Genomic DNA, 14299 nt, shown 5'->3' with positions numbered 1-14299 from the left:
TACGCTTTCTACGAATTCGGAAAAGATGTCCGTAAAATAACGGATGAGTGAAGACGTAGCGTTTGTACATTTTATTCTGAGGAGAGACGTTATTGGGACACCCATCCATACATGAGCATGTAAGCACACATACAGACGGATACAATATCATGAAACCCCTGCTCTTTAGAGGAACCAACCTGGTAATAATTATGTACATTCACACACACAAAAAAAAAAACTGTTTAGTGATCCAGAAACTTGAAACAACCTGGAATTTTAACAGTGTCAGTAGCAAAGAATAACATGGTGTTAAAAACATTAAGTACTGGACCGAAAAAACACTTAGGTACATGCCGTTTAAACGATTGTTGCACACTTCGAGACGGATGCGTTGACAGCGTTACATCGACCACAAGATCAATGTGCAAACACGTAGCATAAAAAATAGAAATGCATTAGTCTAACAGGAACATTTGCAAAAAGTTGCGCTTTTCTGTCACGAGGCACAGGTTTTGGCACTTCCGGCTTAGGTGTAGCGTTAAGGCGCCGTACGTATAAGTTCTTAGGAAAACAAACAACCAAGGACAGTGCACACATGTGCGACTGTCTCCCTGGGGAGCATTAATTCATGTAAACATGCACACACGGACACACACAAGACTCGCACTGCGTAATGAAACCATGCTTCAAACAAACCTGAGACCACAAGCGTTGGAACCGCGCGATTCGTCTTCGCGACGTCGTAAACGAAACAAACGAAAAATGGGGACGTATCATGGTTACAGAATACTGAGCAAAAGTAGCACGTTACCGACACTGCCGCCTGCTTTTAGAAATGGGGCCAGGAGTGTTGTTTATTATATGTCGAGCTGAAAGTATACAAAAAACCCCACAAATGTAGGTTTATAGGTGTTGAGCCGCCCATTGTGTAAAACAAAAGTTCTTTAATGCAAAAAACTTTATTAGGCTGATGTGTTTAAAAGCACTGTGTCGAGAAACTGAATATTCTTATTTGTTTGAGGACTGCTTCGAGCAAAGATCTTGACGTCCGTACGAACATTTCTGGAATTATTCACGAAAAGTTCAAAAATTTATCTTGAGTGAAACAACAGCTTATAAAACTTTCGAAATTTTTTCAGACAAAGTTTTTTTCACTGCAAGCTTGACTGAAAAATATCTGAACTGTAACGAAGTCATTGGGCAAATGTTTTTCGGTCTGAAACTATTATACAGCCTAATTATAGTACTAATTTCTCCCCTTAGGTAGCGAATTAAGATACTTGTACGTGCATTCAAGACCAGTTATTTGTTAACTTTTAACAAAGCATGCACATTTCAAATGCAAGTCTTCCCTAATAGCCAGCTCTTGTAAGAACTACTTTACATGGCATATGAACTATGCACAAAGCACGCTTGAGGTGGCCACGAGAAAAGCAGTTACATGCAGTACACATGCAACATGTGCGAAACAAGAAACATTACGTTTCGCCACCGAAAACAGCATGACAAAGGGTGACAGTGACAATAAATATTCCGTCCTTTAACTGCGATATCAGCATCGATCAACGACACGGGATCGATTCGGACGAAGTCTCGACTGGACAGTCATTCACGCATTCCGAAACAACGCACTCTTCCGAGACGCACACTGGCACACACGGGAACGAACAAAAGAGAATGAGGAACATCTTTCCTTCCATGTTGGTTGAACGGACGCGTTTGTCCGCACACTGCTGCTTTGATCTGAGTCGTGCCGCAGCGACAGGAACCAGCGGCCATAAAAAAAAGAAGAAAATGAAAATGCGAGAGTAATACAAAAAAAACCTGAGTATTGCAAGTCCTCCGTCTAGTTTTCCGCAGAAGCGGCATGGCGTGCGATGCTTCGCTGGCGCTCTTTGTTACAACAACCCCATTATTTTGACACCTCTGTGGCATTGGCCACGCGTAGTGACGCGCCAAACACGGCAGTCCATTCAGCCATTATCACTTGGTGTTAGCTGTTATTGTGTTAAGGGCAGCCAACACACGCTCGCTCCGCCAACTTGATGCGCTCCAGAGTCAGCAGACGCACTTCGTCGTCTGCGGTCTGCTATCGTACTCCCCGTGCACGAGTTTCTGAGCGACGCTGGGAGCTTTCAGCAGAAGCTCAATGGCACTCGACGTTTGCCAACGTTGCCGAGGGCTGTCGCTAGTTTCGTTTAATCGCGTCAAGTAACAAGCGTCGTCAGCCTAGACAGAAACGTTAACGTCGGCTAGCGTTCGCAGACAGCGTCCGACGTTTTTCAGAAGTTTGGCAATGCCCGCAACAGCCGAGAAGAACGGCCTTGGCCGTCCTGCGTTGCGATTGGTCGACGGTTCGGAAGTTGACGCGAGTCTATATGTACAGCACGGAAAACGACGGCCGAGTCCGCAACGAACGCGCACTTGCGGCGAAGTCGGCTTGTGCAAGAGACGGCGGTTCAGATGTTGATTCCCGTGCCCGTGGCGTTGGGAGTCCCGACTGGCGTGGTGCCGGGGCTGGAAGACTTGAGTTCGAGGAACTGGTAAGGGACGTGGTGAGTCTGGCCCTTGTACTCGACGAGAAGATGGCCGCGCCGCGGCGAGGCGCCAACCACCATCACTGTCTCGCTCTTGGGCAGCTTGGTCTCTCCGGCGGCCTCTTCTGGAAGGAATGGCAACAGGGGGGTTCCAGTTCCCGGTAAATGGTTACGGAAGAAAACCTGTGTACAGAGTCTATCACTGTTAACCCTCCGAGTGGCAGGTATTTTTTCCTGCATGCCGAAAGCAAATTTTGGTGTCTCTTAACATTGCAGCATGCTTTGTAAAGAATATTTATCGAAGAGACACCTTTTTGTGGTCATAAAGTGAATTGATGTCTGCGTGCCTCCTACGGCAAATTTCTCATGTTGTACTTATTGAGGCACGGTAAAGCGCAGTGGTACCTTGGTACCTTGAATTTGCGCCCCTGAAGTCACCGTTTTGAGCGGCCTCGCTCAGCCTCTGTTTATTTGAAAGTATAACTTTCTTGTTTTCATAGTCGTCGAATACTGAGTTTCTAGATCTCGTATTCACCATGAAGCGTGAAGTTGGACAACATAGATCGACTGTTCTGTAACAACAGAGGAGCACACTGAAACAGAGGTTGCCTAAACAAAAAAAATTACATGCCATCAAATAGTGACACTACAAGATAAGACATTGTTTTCATTACTAGCTCATACATGCCGCTATGTGTAAAAAATATTACGGTCCAGGTGGGAGGGGCAGGGAGCAGACCGAAACAAACCGCACAAGAATGCGCCTGTAGAGATTTAATCGAAACTCCAGGATGCCACAAATTTTGTTTCAATTATCAGAACTTTGAATTATCTGAAATTCACCCAAACATGATACTAGATAAAACTATGATTGGTTATATCAATGGCTACACATACACAGCAGATATTTGATGATTTCCTCTACACAGGCCTACTAATCATAAACAGGTGTGCCACACATGAAACATTGGTGAAATGTGTCAGAAGTTTATTCATTCCTCAAAGCGTTGTCTTTCGTAGACTGTTTGGACAGCACGTGACATCTCAAAACAAAAGTTTGTTCATCTAGCAAAAAAAAATTATCTATGGTGGAATATTATCCCTGTTGAGCGCACTTCTTACCAAGCTCTGGCGCACTGCAGAGAAGCAACACCCGCTGAAGCAAGCTCCGTGGGTGTCGCTTCTCCGCCGTGCACCGGCGGCTTATAAATACGTCGAAAGTGTGGCGGGACAACCAAAACTTTGAGATCTGTTTGAATTGACTGGAAGCGCGAAATATCCGAGTTTGAGTTATCACGAGCGTACTGTATACTTTGGCATGGCACTCAAAGGGTTAAACCGGTTCTCAGCCTTGGTGTCGAGGGGCTTATCTCAGGCGGGCCCAAACCAAACCTTGTGTGGTTTCTCAACGAGAAAGTTGAGACTAAAGGCTGCTTGAAATATTTGCTTTCGAGCTTGAGCGAGTGTGTTGCACCCACTTGCGACCTGTGTGACGCTAGGCCTAGCGGCTTGCGGTACGTGCGTGATCAAATCTACGGGCTATTTACCTGAAATGGTCGCTTATAATAATGTCAGAATTATTCGAAGCACGCGGCAAAAGTATGATGCGTGAAATGCACGCAGATCAAAAGACGAAATAATGCACCGGCACCAATGGGTGGCGCTGGCATATTATTTCGTCACAAGCCGTCACGGGCAGTTGCAACGCGGTAGTTCACACTCAAATGCAAACGTGCGAACCAGTCGTGAAGTGAGGCGTCGGTCGTTGCTCAGCGACGAAGCGCGTACCTGGGTAGTTCATCTTCATCACCCGGGTCTGAGGGTAGCCGAGCTTGGTGTTACCACTGACGGTGTACGGACGGCTCGGTGGCACAGGAGGTGGCCTCTCCTGTAACGAGTTGGAACGTCCTCCGGCATATGACGTCGTTTACTCGAGCCACTGCACGACCGTACAGTGGTGTCATCTTGTCGTCGATACACAATATCTGATTACTAGACACCCTAACGGGATATTACCAAAATTTCAAAAAACCTAAGAACACCTAAATAAAGTTGTCCTTCAAAAAAAAAAAAAAATCTTTTTTTTTGCTGTTACGGGAAAAATGTTTTAATTTACAGCTTTTTTTATGTTGACCTGGAACACAATTCCCACTCTGGCTTTTGTAGTACTCATGACAAGTAATCAAAATACTTGTAATCATTTACCTCTTGGAGTCATTTCGTAATCATTTGATAGCTTGCAACCATTACATGTTCTCCTCACCTTTCTAATGCCAAGCTTCGTTTGTGCAAGCTTCCTTCTAAGAAGTCCTCGAACCAAGCCTCCGACAGGAGAATTGTTTACCAAACTTGGTGGGTTAAGTACATGACTAGTTTTTAATTCACTGATTATACAGGGTGTCTCGAATAGTGGCCAGACTCTTTAAATGGACCGCAAAAATCGATTTCTTAACCTGTCGCGCTACGATTTTGTGCAGCGTTGCCCACAGGTGGCTTAATTTTTCTATTAAATTTGCAAAGAGTGAACTTACCTGAGGAAAAAGTAAAAAAAGAAAAATGCTTAAATCCTATAGAAACACAGTGAAGCCACCGGTCTTTAAACAATAGGGCACCCTATTGTTTGATGACCGGTGGCTTTGCTGCGTTTCCATAGGAGTTAAGCATTTTTTTTTTATTACTTTTTCCTCAGGTAAGTTCACTCTTTGCAAATTTAATAGAAAAAATGTGCCACCTGTGGGCAACGCTGCACAAAATCGTAGCGCGATAGGTTAAGAAATCAATTTTTGCGGTCGATTTAGAAAGCCTGGCCGCTATTTGAAGCATCCTGTAATTCAATAATGGACAGTACGAAAGACCCTTCTTCAAACCGGCAGGAAAATCTGTAGCTTTGAAAATCGGAAGTAAGACAAAAAGTAACGGTTACTTTTCCAGGTAATGGCCGGTTACTTTTCTTGAGTAATCTAATTGAATACTTTTTGACCATGAGTAATTGTAATTGCAATCGATTACTTTTTACGAGCAATGCGTAGAAGTCTGCGGCCACTGAACTTTCTGCGAGGCTTCTTCTTTCTTCGGAGCTGCACCCATTGTCTTGTTTCTTTCCTCTTACAAGTATGATGCAGTTTCCAAGTATCTAGATCATGCATATGTTCCCTGGAAGTCAGGGAATCCCCATGCACATCCTATTTTCTTTAACGTAAGCCTCGATGAATTCCGTTTTTTGGGTCCGATGCCATATATTGACACCAAAAGAGGCTAAGAACCCTATTTACGATATAACGCGAAAGTGCTAATACATGATTAAACTAATGTTCTTTGACAACCCAGTTTTGTAGTGTAGTTACGTTTTAATCCTTATCGCTCGCAGTTATGGTGCATTTCAGCTTATGATGGAGCGCAATGGATGCCACGAGCCATCCCAGTCAATGAATTGTAAGGCACGTAGTCACATCACATGATCACCGTGTTAGATACTCTTTTACAGATTTTGAGCTGTATTACGACTGGAGTCTGTTCTAACCAATGAGACTGGCGAAATGTGAATGGATATTAGAAAGGAGCTGGTTTATTGAAACCTCTAAACTTTGGGCCGTAGAAGGCTCACGAGGCATTGAGCACGATAACAGCAGTTCGCAAGAGGGATGCCACCACTGCCAAACCAAAGCAGCGTAAGTATGAAATAATGACTGCTGTCAAAGAGTCCGCAATAATGGAATGATGAACGACTTACAAACTCTCCTATACAGTCCGTTGGATCCCAACGCACGCTATAACAGTATCTGTAGCAAGGGAAGTTGGCTCAGTGGCACAGATAGGAAGACCAACCAAGCTTCACAAGTCGGTACGTTACGATTTGGCACAGATCGTCTGCTGTAACCGGATCTGTTGCAACGGGTTTATACTGTATAGCCATGCTTTGATGGGGCTACGGTGAGGCTGCACTGACCAGGTCCAGCCCAAAGAGGGAGCAGGTTTGTTGAATGGTCTTGGTGTCGCAGCGCTCCATCTCCGGAGGTGGCGTGCCCGAGATGGGCTGCGGCCGTGGCCTTCCGGCCGCCTGGGCGCCCGCAGCGGCCGCCGGTGAAAGCAGCGCCTGCGATCTGCAGGGAAGAGGCACGTCAGTCACAAACACTTACACTGTGCCGCTACATATTTTTACTCCCCACCAACGAAGAACGCACCTTAATTTTGGTGCTAGTCAACCCTAAAACAACAGAGTCCTCTGGCAAAAAGATGGGTGTCATTTCTGTCGATCGGTTCAAACATATTCACAAGTGAAGGAAGAATGATTATAGGTAACGACGATTATGATAATGATAACAACGAAAAACGTCAGCATGCCTTTAGCGCCCTCCAATAAAAACAACCTTTATTTTAGTGCTAGTCAACTGTTAAAAAAACACTGAAGTGAAAAAAGATTTTTAAAGGGCGTAACTGGGACATGTTTGTTTTCATAATTTTTACACAATATGTTTTTTTGTGTGTGATATTTACATTACGACGCAATTCAGGCGCAGGTCACGGACCATTCTAAGCCAAGGAGAATAGAAGGGTAGGAGAGGGCATGACATCAGCCGCATAGCCTCCACAAGCCATGCTTCCTTGGCGCCTCGCCCCTTTCTCATTTTCCTCCTTACTCTCCTCACTTATCAGCCCAACATGACCACTTCACGTGACCGTAGCTAGCCTTCGATCTGATAAAACCTACCGGATGGAGCGCGCGCAAGCCTTCAAGGAATCCCTCTACAACCAACCATCCATCTCACACGTGACATGTCACGCGCATCAATCGCCAGAGAGATCTGCGGTCACGTTGGGCACAGTATCGTTTAAACTTTTTATGGCTAGGCTTCGCCAATATTGCAACGTGCCCCCTCCTAGTACTTATAACCTCCTTGTTCTAAGCCCTACTACTGGATTGGCCTGGCTGCTCGACAGAACATGTTCGAAAGCCTATTATCCCCATTTTCCTGACATCCGGTGCGTCTAGCTAGCTGGAAGGTAATGTTGTCTGGAAGTCTGACACTGCCTGCTAGTTGTGCGAGCAGGGGTGGCAGCCTCTGCCATCGTCTGCTATTCCACATCACCGTCTATCGGGGTCTCCCGTGCACAGACACCGACATGAAAACCATGCATCGGCGTCCGTTTTTGCAACGCTTGCAAAACGCGACCGTGAAAGAGGCGTTCTAGCATTCCATCGCGCACGAGCCACGGTCCAAAGCAAGCGTCTGTCGGTGTCTGTCAAAGTGCGGTAAAAGCGGCCGATGCACGGTTTTCAACTTCAAACTAAAGGTGCTTAGTTTTGTAAGCACCGGGCAGGGCCTAGAGCAGGGCTACCCCCACTAATATGCATCTAATCAAGTAAATATTGCTAAAAAAAAACTTCTTTTTTTGTGGAAAAGTTAAAAAAAAAATGTTAAACCCATTAAAGAGAACTTTTTTTTTCACTTCGGTATCCCTTTAAGGCTGACTCACACTCTAGCGACTGCTTACAACCGAGTTCCTAACAACCTCTTGTGATCTCTTTGAATGAGAGAATACACTGGCACCATCTATCGGGTAGTTGTGGAACACTTACGACTGCTAATTTTTTGTTTTTTGCAAATCATTCTTTTTTGGCTTAAAAAAAAACCTGACAATGTTATAAATGGCACTATATATCTGATCTTACAAATACTGCAAAACCCTCGCTGTAGTGTGCAGCTCCAGGGCCACCTCATAGATGGCACCAGCATGCCAATGTGTTCTCTCGTCCTAAGATATTGCAAGAACTCGGTTGTAAACAGATGCAAGTGTGTGAACTAGCCTTTAAACAGCAAGGTATTCCGAGCTGGTACATAATGAAAAAAAAAAGACAAAATAGCACTATAACAGATGAAGCGTACAATGAACTGTGAACAAATACAGGGTGCTGAGCACATACATAGCACCCTGTGTGTTTACTTTGCTCTTTGTGTCCTTTAGGCACGTGCGAATAGTGGATTCTGAGTTCGAAGCAAATAGTGGTTTTGTGCCGATTATTTTGGAATCTAACATCGAATAGTTTCTCCAACTCGTGAAAGTTGTTCCCAAGCATTCACTTGTCCACCTATAAGCTCAGTTAATTTTAGTATAACTATATTTATGAACTGTGGCATGTAAACATCAAATTTGTTGCAGCTATCCCAATCAAGGAGATTTATAAATCTGCTTGCTATATGGAAGTTTTCTTTTTCAATTTTAACCCGGGCAAAAAAAGTGCAAATGATGGATATTGGTTGTCTAGACAGCACTGCATAACATATGTTCTTCCATAATCGCGGCCGTTTAGCTACGTTGAGTGCGCTTCTCACCAAGCACCTGTGCAGTGCGGGGAAGCGATACCCGTGGAGCCCGCGAGTATTGCTTTTCCGCAGTGCACTGGTGCTCGGCAGGAAGTGCACTCAACGGGGCTCACCTGCTGCAATCAACTTCGAAGAATATGAATATGACAGTTCATCTCGGATTGAATATCGAATAGCGTATTATTCGAAACCAATATATGAAAATTCTAATATTCATACTACACAAGGTCCTCTGTCTTTTAGTGCTGTTCTGGCCTTTTTAATTCTAAAACTACAGAAAATCATCTAGCATAAGGACGGGTACCACGTCTGTCGATCAGCTCAAACATGCCCCCAAGTACAGCAGGGCATCACACCACTCAACCCACCTCATGCTGGCCACCCTGGTTCTTCCGTGAAGCTGCAGACTGCGGCGCAGGCTCGGCCAGCGGAGCCTCTGGTGCCATCCACGCCACACGGCCTGGATCAGCACAGCGGCCGCGTGACGACGACCCTCACGGAGCATCTCCAGCTGCTGGCGGCCGTTCTCGCTGCGAGCGGGGACGGACCTCTTGAAGCTCGTCTTCCAAAAAACTGCCTTTTGCTCTGGTTTTCTTACAAAGAGCCTACGGAACGTTTTTTTAACATAGAATGTGTTAAAGGGGCACTAAAGTGGTTTCTGAAATTATCCAGTTATGGTTATAACTCAACCTACGGGCTCCAAACATTCTAGAAAACCAAGACCATATCCATAGGTGTCCGATTTCCCTATTAAAAAATGAAAGACGTTTACAACTCCCTGCAATGCCGAATTAGAGTGCAGCTCTTTAGGAGGAGGAGGGGGGGTACGGAGGGGACGGTGTGCCCCTCCTCCTCGTCCTTCCTCCTCCACCCCCCCTCCTGCACGATGCATTATGGGAAACGTCCCATAATGCAATGCGTGCGTCATTACGGTGCATTATGGGACGTTTCCCACAATGCAGCAGACGGTTACACGAACACCGACGGCGACGCCAACGCCGCTCAAGCCGGAAACGGGTGCCTAAGAGCTGCGCTCTAAAATGGAATCAGAGATTGCGATATGCCCGTTTTTCTGGGATCCGGCACAGAAACCAGGGGGCACCATCGGACATGGGACAGCCAATTGCAGGTAGAGGTGTCATGTAAGAACCACCATTATCTTCCATAAATAGACAAGTCTACTTAATACACTGCTGTTGCTAAACCCTTGCCCTCAGACACTCCTCTTCAAGAGCCATCTCTAAATTTTGGCTTGCATCTTCTGTGAACAAGGTGGTAATTGTTATCTTATCTAGGACAAGTGGAGCTGTCAAAGGTTTCTTAAACAGTATATGCACTTACAAGATAAGGAATTTACACAACTGTTTACAGTCAGCACATCCGTTAAAACCAACCTGAGGAAGATGTGCCGCTTCCCAAGTGCCCAGTTCACTGCAGCGTTTGACAGCTTCACATTCTCGATGGCTTGGCTGAAGTACTCCAGAATAAGCTGGCAACAAGAGACAAGTTGGAAAATCAAGAGCTACAAAAGTCGGCCGCAGATGAAGTTAAGGCCCGTTCACACGGTTGCGACCTCTTAGAATCGAGTGCCTCCGAACCTCTTAATGTCTCCTACGACGAGAGGACACACTGGCGCCATCTATTGGGTAGCAGTGGAAAATTGGCGGTCCGGCATATTTTCTATTTTTCTCACGCATTACCCTTTCTTTCTTGGCTCAAAAAACTTTTGCCAACATTATAAACGAGCCTTTCTCATAGGTATTACGCACACTTGACCTCCGAAATCCCGTAAAGCTTTTGCTCTTGTGAAAAGCAGTTCCAGGGTCACCGCATAGATGGCGCCAGCGTGCCAGTGTGTTCTCTCGTCCTAAGAAATTTTAAGAGATTTCAAAAGGTCTCGTCTCTCTCGTTCGTACTCGGTTGCAAGAGTGTGAACGGGCCTTTAGCTGGAGTGTCGTGGCTAGCCCGACTAATTTCACTGTGTTTAATACACATTTAACTTTCTTGTTCTGTGTCGTCTCAACGACTTTGTTGCAGAATTGATGCACCGACTTTGCTCACCTTGCAATCTCCGACAGCCTTGTCCTCTGTTCTCTTGAGTGTGTTGAATGGTGCCAGGCACCGGTAGCGGACATTGAATGCCTTGAATCGCATTCGATGTGGAAGGCCTAGGAGATGAGAGAGAATGTGAGATGATTTTGAAGGGAATGAATTCTTGTCACCAGTGTGAATGGCAAAAAAGAATTTAGGCACGTGCAAATAGAGGATTTTCAGTTCGAAACGAATTCAAAGCAAATAGTAATTTCAGCCGAATATTTTTGAATCAAATAGTTGCATAATGGTCACATTTTATGTTTTAAAATTTTGCTGTAGTTTAGATATCAACATTCACAAATTTAACGTTTATTTTTGAATACACCAGACGTGCGCGTGTACCATCCCGTTTTAAAAGTGCTTTCATTTTAAGCGCACGATTGCAATACTTGCACTTTTTGAAATATGTATTGATCGCCACAGGTTTGCCTCGTTGAGTGCACTTCTTGCCGAGCACCGGTGCGCTGTGGAGAAGCAACACCCGGGGAAGCGAGTTAAGTGGGTGTTGCTTTTCCGCAGTGCACCGGTGCTCGGTAAGAAGCGCACTCAATGCTTTGAAAAACATGAATATCATAGTTTATCTCGAAGCGAACACCGAATAATGTATTATTCGAAAATTCAAATATACCCACAAGCCTAGTATGTACTCTTTCATCGAAAGACGGCACTATAGGGACTGCTAGTCACCCTACGACTTTTTTGTGCTTCATACTCTGTTTCAGCCTTTGTGTACATCACTGTCAAAAATTCCGGTGTGAGCCCGAATGCATAGCCTGGTGTTTGATTTGTGCCCATTCTTGCACATTTGAGCTAGATGAAGCAACATGCTCGTGCGAGTAGCTTTGGCAGCGTTGTACACCGAGTATGAAACGAAGTATAATACTAGAGCTGACACCTTCAATAATGCCATATAAAGGGCATTCCCAATGTTAATTCCTACCCTAGTGAATCACCTCCTGGTGATTGAAACAGATTCTGCTTTCGAAGGTACTAGCTTCAGTAATGATTTCGATAATCTTCCCCAATGTCTATAATACAATACTATCTACACTATAATGCTATAGAAGAGCTATAGCCTATAATACTCTTGCTCCACAAATAATAGATGAAGGAGCAATGGTGTCAGTGCTTGTAAACACATATGGGAAAATGATAGTATACCTCCTGCCATGAGGTTGACTGTCTCCAAGACCTGCAGTGCCCTGAGCTGCTTCATGACTACTGTCCTCTCAAAGTGGCCTGGCTGCTCATGCTTGTTTGCCTGTATGAAAAGGGAAGGAAATTGGTTTACTAAGTAATTGTGTAGTACCGTATGAGGAATTCTAGTTATTTTTTTAATTTAACTGTTGCCACATGCTAAGGGATTGGCGTGGCGTTTACTTGAGTTGTTTAAGGGGCACTGCAACGAAATTCGATCGCCTGTTTTATTGTCTAGATGTCAACTATGTTCTCTCCACACCACAGAGACACCAAAACATTATTTGAAGCGAAATAAACCGAACACCAGATTGCACCTGGTGGGTGTCGCCAAAGCTACTTCGAATGTCGTTACATTCCTCTTCCAATTAAAGCTCTGCTGGCATTTCCGAACCAGTCATTGGGCACCTTGAACGTCCAGGCTGTAACACGCTGACGCCCCCAAGTAACAAAGCTCACAGCCATGCCAGCCTTCCTGTAGCCTTGCCCATGAAGGGAAATGGGACGTCACGAACGCGGTGGAGGTGTCGGATTTACCGACACACATTGTGCTCTCTGATGGCTACTCTTTGAGCGCTCGCTGGAATCGGCCATTCGGAACAAAAAATAAAGCCATCCGTTCAAAATAAAAATGTGCGATTGTCATTAACAGATTTTGTTAATCGTGTTTAATTTATTTTTGAACGTAAGAGGTTTCATTTTTAGTTTAAGGCTAGAGCCATTACGTTATATAGATGGATCACACTATGAGATTTATGACAAGGAAGGTGAAAGTGTGAACAATAAGATGAGATGTTTGGAAATCAGTGGCTTGATATTTTGGATTCAAGCCTACATAAAAGAAGAAACATAGTTTACACCTCCTAATTTATAAGGTGGAAAATTATGTTTCACACCTTGGAGTGTTGAAGATGAAAATTATGTTTTAGACCTTTCACACTTAAAAACAAGTACAATCAAATTTGTTGAATGCAGGACATTGCTATAAAGTGAAAGAATGCTCCATAATTCATAACCTCTAGATCGAACCTGTAGGTTTTAAACATATGACCCCATCCACTCCAGCCACGTGACTATAGTCACTGACATTTGAAGGGGACATGCGCCAGGGAAATATTTTTGATTCTTTTAAATGAAATTTTTACAGTTTATTGTGATTGAGTTTCTCTTTATAAATCTGATGTTATATAGGTTGTTCTTTAATGTTCTGAATGCCATGCACATGCAGGAACAAATATTCTTACACACACATGGGGTATGGCGACACACTTAAAAGAGCCTAGTAAAATAAACTAATTCGCTCCATTTAAATCAAAGTGCAATAAACAACACAAAAAATCTGTGCAAATTAAAAATCACAAAAGCATTATTTTTAAAGCGCTAACAAAAGTTTCTGAAAATTTTCATAAATATAAATTTGTTTCTGATCGGACAATATTAAGAACAAATATTCTCGTGCACAAACAGTAATATAATAAAATGCCAAAACACCAATCCCAAAAAATAAAATGAAATTTTTTTTAAGCTGACGGTGACCATAGAGTAAAACATACCTTGATGCAGCGCACAAAGTGTGGCTTGGCGTGCACCAGGGTCCGCAGCAGATTGTCCAGCCGTGTATGGAAGTCTTGGGTGAGCGTGGACACTGGCTCGTCACCACTTTGCCTGGAAGAGAAAAAAAAGTGTGTGCTATTCAATAAGCTACTGTGATTAAACGCAATAACATCTCTAGGGATACGAAACCTCGCGAGAATGTACGTTCGTCCATTGCGGATTGTTAGCAAGATTTAGTGGAAAGAGTTGCATTGTTGTAAAATTATATATGCCGATTCGATTTCCCCACTAAATTTAGTGGGAATCTTGACTTGGTGCACAATTATATGAAAATTTAATCTGGGAAGAAGAGGCATAAACACGGTGCTGCACTAAGGTGGACTGAGAGTGCTGAGCTTGATGGACGTTTGAAGAGGACATTGCGACCTCCTCACGCAGCAGTCAAAGAGAAGGCATAGTTTCTTTTAACTTGCATAAGACACATAAATCTTCCAAGCTCTTCAACACTCGTGCAGGTGTTTTACTTTAGACTTAGACTTCCAACTTGAAGGGTACCTCCCATAAACCAGCGAGTTGCAGACAGTCTTTTCTGCTAAACCTCGTAGTGAAACA

General features: G+C 44.2%; 1 protein-coding gene across 1 annotated transcript in view; it reads right to left on the bottom strand.

Moving 5' to 3' along the window:
* Positions 1-56: 56 nt before the first annotated feature.
* Positions 57-14299, bottom strand: part of LOC8033433 (unconventional myosin-VIIa) — a 63595-nt gene continuing 49352 nt past the window's right edge. Inside the window, exons 15-22 of the mRNA XM_040502090.1 lie at positions 13687-13798; positions 12098-12197; positions 10904-11010; positions 10237-10331; positions 9211-9372; positions 6466-6619; positions 4308-4407; positions 57-2644 (exon numbers count right to left, since the gene is read on the bottom strand). Coding sequence (XP_040358024.1) covers positions 2442-2644; positions 4308-4407; positions 6466-6619; positions 9211-9372; positions 10237-10331; positions 10904-11010; positions 12098-12197; positions 13687-13798 — 1033 coding nt within the window. The 3' untranslated portion in view covers positions 57-2441. The remainder of the gene's footprint in view (positions 2645-4307; positions 4408-6465; positions 6620-9210; positions 9373-10236; positions 10332-10903; positions 11011-12097; positions 12198-13686; positions 13799-14299) is intronic.

The sequence above is a fragment of the Ixodes scapularis genome, unplaced genomic scaffold, assembly GCF_016920785.2.
Source record: "Ixodes scapularis isolate PalLabHiFi unplaced genomic scaffold, ASM1692078v2 PGA_scaffold6__148_contigs__length_123643588, whole genome shotgun sequence".
Taxonomy (NCBI): Eukaryota; Metazoa; Arthropoda; class Arachnida; order Ixodida; family Ixodidae; genus Ixodes; species Ixodes scapularis.
The sequence above is the reverse complement of the archived record's forward strand: the minus strand, read 5'-3'. Positions and strand labels throughout refer to the sequence as shown.